This window comes from Hordeum vulgare, chromosome 2H, assembly GCF_904849725.1.
Source record: "Hordeum vulgare subsp. vulgare chromosome 2H, MorexV3_pseudomolecules_assembly, whole genome shotgun sequence".
Lineage (NCBI taxonomy): Eukaryota > Viridiplantae > Streptophyta > Magnoliopsida > Poales > Poaceae > Hordeum > Hordeum vulgare.
The window spans coordinates 161,203,267-161,211,730 of NC_058519.1; the positions used below are offsets into that span (position 1 = coordinate 161,203,267).

Here is an 8,464-nt window from a genome sequence, read left to right on the forward strand (position 1 = left end):
ATTTTTCTATTTTTCTAAAAAATCCAAAACACAGAAACTTTCCTACTGGAAAAGTTTTGGAGTCTGTTTACTTACCGAATCACATACCTCTTCGTTTTCGGAGTCTGAAACAGGCTGATAAATATCCCTTAGGTACTCCTCCGGAGTTATGGTATAGATAATATTGCTTTCAACATTTATGGGAGTGCCTGAGATATAATGCTTGATTCTCTGTCCATTTACCACTTTCGGACAATTACCTTCCGTGTTGTTGATCTTGATAGCACCCGAACGATATACTTCCTCAACAATGTAAGGACCTTCCCATTTAGAGAGAAGCTTGCCTGCAAAAAATCTTAAACGAGAATTATATAGCAAGACATAATCACCTACATTGAACTCACGCTTTTGTATCATTTTATCATGCCACCTCTTATCCTTTTCTTAGAACAACTTGGCATTTTTATATGCCTGAGTTCTCCATTCATCGAGCGAGCTAATATCAAATAACCTCTTCTCACCAGCAAGTTTGAAATCAAAGTTGAGCTCTTTGATTGCCCAATAAGCCTTATGCTCTAGATCAAGAGGTAAATGACATGCTTTACCGTACACCATTTTATACGGAGACATGCCCATGGGATTCTTATAGGCAGCTCTATAAGCCCACAGTGCATCATCGAGCTTTTTAGACCAATTCTTTCTAGACCTATTGACAGTCTTTTGCATAATTAGTTTAATCTCTCTATTGCTTAGCTCTACTTGACCACTGCACTGAGGGTGATAGGGAGACGCGATTCTATGGTTGACATCGTACTTAGCAAGCGTTTTATGGAAAGCACCATGAATGAAATGTGAACCACCGTCGGTCATTAGATATCTAGGGACTCCAAATCTAGGGAAAATAACTTCTTTAAGCATCCTGATAGAGGTGTTGTGATCAGCACTACTAGTGGGCATAGCTTCTACCCACTTAGTGACGTAATCAACAACAACTAGGATGTGAGTATACCCGTTGGATTTTGGAAAAGGTCCCATATAATCAAAGCCCCAAACATCAAATGGTTCAATGACAAGTGAATAATTCATAGGCATTTCCGGACGTTTATCGACATTACCTATTCTTTGACATTCGTCACAAGACAAGACAAACTTACGGGCATCCTTAAATAGAGTGGGCCAATGGAAACCTGATTGCAATACCTTGTGTGCAGTTCTATCTCCCGCATGGTGTCCTCCGTAGGCCTCGGAGTGACACTTCTGTAGGATCTATCCATGTTCATGTTCAGGTACACAACGTCTAATAACACCATCTACTCCTTCCTTATAAAGGTGAGGATCATCCCAGAAGTAATGTCTTAAATCAAAGAAGAATTTCTTCTTTTGCAGGTATGTGAAACTAGGTGGTATATATTTGGCAACGATATAGTTTGCATAATCAGCATACCACGGTGTACTACATGAAGTATTGATGACATTCAGTTGCTCATCAGGAAAGCTATCATCAATAGGTTGTGGGTCATCAAGAACATTCTCCAACCTAGACAAGTTATCTACTACTGGGTTATCAGCACCCTTCCTGTCGACAACATGCAAATCAAATTCTTGTAGCAAGAGAACCCATCTGATAAGTTTAGGTTTAGCGTCTTTCACTACAATGAATATGCTAATACACGACGCTATATTTTCATCGCTACATCGTCACTGTTTTTAGTTTACGACGATCTCACGACGAAAAACCAAGCGTCGAAAACGGAGCGTCGCAAATGAACAGCACCGACGTTTTGATCAAAATCGTCGTAACCTTTACGACGATTCCTGAATCATCGTAACCTTTATGACGATCCTAAATCGTCGTTGGCAATCTAACCCAGTCCTACGTGGCAGTCCTACATGGCAAAATTGCGACGAAATCAAAACTTCATGGTTAAAATCAGCCCAACCCATTTCAATTGATCACATGGGCTGGTTTTATTTTTTTGGGGGGCTTTTTCTTATTGGACTTCTTTTTTAGCCTTAGCCCATTTATAGCCACTTTTTGTTTTCTTTTTCGAATATTTTTTTGGATCCTAGCCTTTTAGTGCCCAAATATATTTGGTCCAGTTTCAGTTTTGGCCTTTTTTCATTTTTGAATTCAACAACTTTTTGTTTCAGAACTTGGTTTTATTTCTATTTGTTGAGCCTTTTCAACCCAATTATTTGTCCAATATTAAATCCAACACTATTTCATATTCAAATTAAAAAAACTCCAAGTCAAATTAAAATCATCCATCATATAACATCACGTAATACATCTCTCAGGTTTATATAACACAATAACTTATCTCATGAATACATTTCTTTATACAGGAATATAGCGAGAACGGACAGAATTGCACAATAGAACAATGGCACGTTTGCTACTATCCCAACAGTACAATGAACTTCATTCCACTCTCCTATGAGACATGCTCGAGATGCGACAACTTGTCATCCTACGAAAACATTACACTGCACATGAATCAATCAAAAGGAAATAAATATAAAAAATATTAGAAATAAAAAGATTTGTGTTCATCCTAAAGATGATGGTAAAAGAAATGCGAACAAAAGTGAGAGAGACATGCACTTAGTTTTTTTTGTGAGAGGAAGTTGTGTGCGCATAACAAATGCATGTGTATGCGGAGTCAATCATCTCGCCTCTAGCAGAATCCTACACTGCGCAGTGCGAACTATTCTACCACGGAGTAGCAACAAATTAACTATCAAAGTCAATTAACGATGCATATTATGCAATGCGATTTCAGTTCTCCACCAACAAACATGATGCATGCATGCATGTATGCGTGCAACAAATTAACTGCACAAGCTAATTAAGCTACGTACTTCCTCCGTAAACTAATATAAGAGAATTTAGAACATTATTTTAGTAATCTAAACACTCTTATACTCCCTCCGTTCCTAAATATAAGTCTTTAAAGAGGTTTCATTAGTGGACTACATACGGATGTATATAGACATACTTAAAAGTATGGATTCACTCATTTTGCTCCGTATGTAGACTCCTAGTGAAATATCTTAAAAGACTTATATTTAGGAACGGAGGGAGTATTAGTTTACAGAGGGAGTACATAATATAATCCAGTCCAGCTAGCTAGCAATCAGACCAACTAGCTAGCAATCAGACCAACTACCTAGTACTACTGTACAAGGTAAATGAAGAAGCTCCTCTCTGATCTGCAGCTACATATATATCCTATCCATACTAGCTACCCTGTACTATGTGCTAATCAACTCTGGACAGAAGAGAGACCGGACCTACAGGCTGCAATCGAACCACACGGAGGTTTATGTGGAAGCAGAAGAGAGACAGAAGAGAGACCGGACCTACATATATTATCCTATCCACATAATTCAAGACAAACAGAATCTTGCATGGCCACATAGTTTGCATTTCTGGATTATGTGGCTTTCCATTGTATAATGTTTTATTTATCATGCGTTATTTAGCACATTATAGCTAGAATCTTCCAGAATATGGCAAAATTGAAAATTCACATAGTCCTTATAGTGCTAGATAGTTGATGAAAACATAGTTCCAGAATATCCAACCCTGAATTTTTTTGTCATCAACCCTGATATAATGTAGCTATAATGGCCACATAGTTCGTATATATAGTGCTTTATATTTTCAGTTTGGCCTCTTAACTAAAACTTCAGGTTGTATCTAAAAGAAATCCGCTCTTATTTCATACAGTACCAAGTAGTATGCTTCATGTTAACTTTTTGCCCGCCATTTGGAACACATGACACATAGCTGAAAACGTAAGGTGGGAGTGGAGGAATGAGGATTATAGTCCAGGGGGGTCAGGCTGATGCTACAGATTTGCGATGACATGTGGGTTGTGGGAATTATAACGAACTTACCAGCACTGCGTAGATTAACACTGCCCGTTTGGTTGCTCATCAAACCTGTTCCCAACGATTCCCAGAGAGCAGGTCTAGGTTAAGAGCTTCCCTCCTGAGATCCCAACTCGAGAAGGAAGAGCTGAGCACGGTGCAGTCTTATTATCCCTAACTAAATCTCTAATTGGCCAATCGAGATCGCAATTCGCATGGACGGGATCGGGAATCGGGAATCCAACTCAAAGAAGACAAGGAAAAGATCCGAGCTAGGCGAGAGAGAGGAATCAGGCCATACCGTTCTGGAGGTATGATCCGAGCTAGTTATCAGTGAACTGTCTTCCATAAATATATATGATTGATGTAACCATCCCTTGTCGATTTCAATATGACGATATGAATCAACCTGAAGAAATATGTGCATTACCTTCTGCCCATGTGAAATATGCCCTATCGCTGAACAATGCACAAGGCACAATGTTCATCAGCAAGCAGCAACGACAATACATCGACAAAAATACGCTTCAATCAAGCAAGCTTACCAGTAACAGATGCCTGTCCACCGAGGTCTTTGTAGAGGGCTTCGACAAAGTCCTTGTAGAATCCAACAATACCTGCCACACAACACATCAGAGCAACATTAAGCCCCTGACTGACCGATCCTTCTTCACGCATCAGCACCTCAACAAATGATCACTTATAGCGCGCCGGCGGCGGTCACCTACCTAGATTGCTAGGGACGACCAGCATGTGGAGCGACGGCGAAGGCTCCTTGGAACTTATCTCGAGCAGCTCCGTCGCGAAGCTGCAGAGGATTTGACTTTAGAAGCACTAGCAATTAGCGACGGTTGCGGATGCGGACGGCGGGTACCTCGAGACCATGGAGATCCTGGTCGTGGCCGCGCCCTCGGGGGGAACGACCTGAGCAGCCCCGCCCTCTCCATGCCGGATCCGGCGATTCGCCTCGCCGCCGCCGGTCTAAACAGCCTCGGGAGCTACCCGATGGGGGCAGGACGAGGGGGGCGGGCTCCCGCAAGTCGCCTTGCCGGGAGGGTGCCGCGCGCCGCCGGAGAAGAGAAGAGAGGGTTCAGGCTTCAGAGCGACATGAAGGCTGACGGGTGTTTCACAGTCAGCTACCTTCTCACCGATGGGATGGCGGGCCAGGGCGGGCGGCTCGAGGCCGTCGAGGTGCGGAGCGGGGGGAGGAGGACGGGGAGGCAGATCGGGCAAGCGGTGGGGAGGGGAGAGGGTGGGAGAGGCGGCCATGACCGACGACGACGGCGACGAGGTATGAGGGAGCGAGGCGGGGCGGTGGGTGGCGGCGGCGCCGATGTGGGGAAGGCATTGAAACGGGGAGCTCGGGAGGAAGGGAGGAAGGAGAAGAGAGGAAGAAAGGAGGCGGGGGGGTGGATGAAAAATGCGAGGAGGACAAACCTAGGGTTTCATCTACACAGTAGAGGGCTGTCGTTGGATCGGGATTATCCAACGGTCCTTGATGCATGAACCGTGTGAGATTCTTATGGACCAATCAGATCGGAGTAAACACTATGAGTACGTTATGACCATCTAAATTGATTGTAATTAATTGAAAATAAAAAAAAAACTCATAAAAAACATTTACTATTTTCGAGTGACAAAGATGGTTTTTGTAAAGGACCTTGTTGACACTTGATTTTGGCATGGAAGAAACACATTATTAAGATGGATTCATTTTCCATTTTCCGAGTGCTCAAAATGAGTTTTTTTGTGAAGAACATACCATATATTTGTTGCAAAATTGGACCAAATCATTTCTATAAAATACTAGGCCATATTTAATGTACAATTCAACAAATGGTTGGGTGTGAAAATATTTTATCCACCTCTCGTGAAAAAGACAAATTTCTACAGATTCAGCTGGAAGCGGGTCAAATTTGAACTGTAGCTACATTATAGCTTGCTCTTTATTTTTTCCAAAAATATTTTTAGGTACAAAAGTATTTGTTTAATCAGAGAAACACCAAAGTTTTTCCAAGATTCAATCACTAACTAGGAACAGTCATGCCCTCCGTTTTGACCGTATTTTGAAATGGGCATGAAAAATTCAAAATAAATCAAAAAAATGAAAAACCTTCACATTGTGTTATTATATTTGACAAAGTTAGCTGGTAAAATAAGAAAATTGTAATATGGCAATTATTTTTCAAAAGTGTTCTCATAAATGAGTTATCATGAGTGAAGATTCATGGCTTTCAAGCCAAATAATCAATCTTATGGCCACATTCATGGCATACTTTGTTAAAATGACATCATATTGTGTACAAGTGTGCGTATTGGATTGGCACACAATGTTGCCTAAGAAAGTTTTCATTTTCTTTGGACAGAAAAATTATTTTCCATTTTTTGAGTACCTAAAATGAGTTTTTTGTGAAGGACCTACCATATATTTGTTGCAAAATTGGACCAAATCATTTTTCTAACATACTAGGACATATTTAATGTACAATTCACCAAATGGTTGGATGTTAAAGGCTTTTATTGACCTCTCATGAAAAAGATAATTTTTCGTTGAATCAGCTGGAAACGGGTCAAATTTGAACTACAACTACATTATAGTTTGCTCTTTATTTTTCCCAAAAATCATTTCTAGGTACACAAGTATCTATTTAATTAGATAAACACCAAACTATTTCCAAGATTCAACCGCAAGGTAGGAACGGTCATACCCGCTATTTTGACCGCATTTTAAAATGGCCATGAAAAATTCAAAACAAATCAAAAATATGGAAAACCATTACATTGTGTCATTATATGTGACAAAGTTACCAGGAAAAACAATAAATTTGTATTACGAGAAATATTTTTAAATAATGTTCTTACAAATGGGCTATCATGTGTGAAGATTCATGTCTTTCAAGATAAATGATCAATCTTATGGCGACATTCATGACATAGTTTGTTGAAATGATATAATATTATGCACAAGGGTGCATATTGGAAAGGCAAACAATGTTGATTAAGGAAGTTTTCATTTTTCTTGTATGTAAAAATCATTTTCCATTTTTCAAGTGCCCAAAATGATTTTTTTGTGAAGGACCTACCATGTATTTGTTTCAAAATTATACCAAATCATTTTTATAAAATACTAGGACATATTTAATATACGATTGACAAGACGGTTGGGTGTTAAAAGCATTTATCTACCCCTCGTGAAAAAGACAAAATTATGTTGATTCAGCTCGAAGCGGGCTAAATTTGAACTGCAGTTGCATTATAGTTTGCTCTTTATTTTCCCCAAAAATCATGTATAGGTACATAAGTATCTATTTAATCAGAAATACATGGTGTGGTAGCTTGACGTCAAGGTTTGGATGGTAGTCGAGGGCTCCAACTCCAGAGCACATGAACTTGCATGCCAGCCGCATGGTCACCGCCTGACCATTGCGTTGTCACGCGTTCTAGGTGGAATAGGCATGTCTGGTGGATTGTACAATCCCTCGGTAGGTGTTAGGAACAAGAATACAATAGAAGAATCTCACGAGGAGACTGAACTAAACTCAAACATGAATTAGCAGCCAAGTGTTTGATTAGCGGTGCGGGTAATGCACATACACAATGGGCCTAAATTTTGGTTGAGGATGATCATCTACTAAGGAGACTCTCTTGAATTTTTTTAGCTCAAATGAATGAACCTAGTTGGCACTTGCTTTGCAAAGTAACACACTGTGTAGAAATATGGATGTTGAAGCTGGGATCAAATGAATGAATGGATTGAGCTGAAATTCGGTGTATGATGTTAATTTGGGCATATGAAGGTACTGTAAGAAAATTATACCATTTGAACATGCCAAAGTGACACTTCCTTCACAATGTGTCAATGTGGATAGAAAATGGTAATTGAAACTCGGCTCGCATAGATGATTGGATTGAGCTGAAATTTGGAGGATGATGATGATTTGGGCACATTAAGGCACTGTAAAATTTTCATAAAATTTTGATAAACAAAAAATGTACTTCCTTCACAATGCTCTCTACTGAATAGAATATTGGGAAAAATATTGAGGGAAACTGGCTGAATTAAATGAGCTAAGATTTGGTGGAGTGAGGTTATATGGTCATTTTCATCATGTGGTAAATTATCATCAACTATAAAGCAATATAAAATGTAGTTGCTTCACAAAATAAAAATATTACTAGAAACAAAAATTGGATGATGAGCTCACATGGATTGTGAGATGAGGCTAAAAATTTGTGGAGAGCTATGTTTTGGGCACATAGAAGATGTGAAAAAATTTCAACTCATCAGGATATTCCTATCTAGTACTTCCTTCACAAAGCTGTTAGCTGAACACAAACTTTGGAAATTTGCTGAGAATGATTTTCTAGGCAAATCGTTACGAAAGTTTTCATGAGGCAATGATTTGGATAGGAAAGAGTGCTAAAAAATATGAGGGTAATCAAAGAAATAGGAGTAGCACTTCCTTCACAAAGTGCTATTATGAACAGAATAGGAAAATGAATATTGCAGAATTATTTTTGAACTATGGATGGAAGGGTTTTCACACATTTGAGGAATATATGATCCAAAGTATTTATGATAATTTTCTGAGAATTTTTGGAATGATAG

The 8,464-nt window shown here is 39.4% G+C and overlaps 1 protein-coding gene across 1 annotated transcript; it reads right to left on the bottom strand.

The window, feature by feature from the left end:
* Positions 1–2,229: 2,229 nt before the first annotated feature.
* On the bottom strand, positions 2,230–4,827 carry LOC123425665. The gene is made up of 5 exons (XM_045109366.1): positions 4,730–4,827; positions 4,584–4,663; positions 4,401–4,472; positions 4,157–4,314; positions 2,230–2,450 (listed from the first exon to the last, which is right to left on the bottom strand). The coding sequence occupies exons 1-5, from the start codon at positions 4,738–4,740 to the stop codon at positions 2,415–2,417; spliced, it is 357 nt and encodes a 118-aa protein (XP_044965301.1). The 5' UTR covers positions 4,741–4,827; the 3' UTR covers positions 2,230–2,414.
* Positions 4,828–8,464: the final 3,637 nt, after the last annotated feature.

What these genes read in the sequence shown, in the direction of transcription:
- LOC123425665 (XM_045109366.1), bottom strand. An exon ending in GGTCGTCCCTAGCAATCTAG is followed by an intron (nt 4,473 to 4,583) that starts GTAGGTGACCGC and finishes GTTGTGTGGCAG; the next exon opens with GTATTGTTGGATTCTACAAG. An exon ending in TGGACAGGCATCTGTTACTG is followed by an intron (nt 4,315 to 4,400) that starts GTAAGCTTGCTT and finishes TGCATTGTTCAG; the next exon opens with CGATAGGGCATATTTCACAT.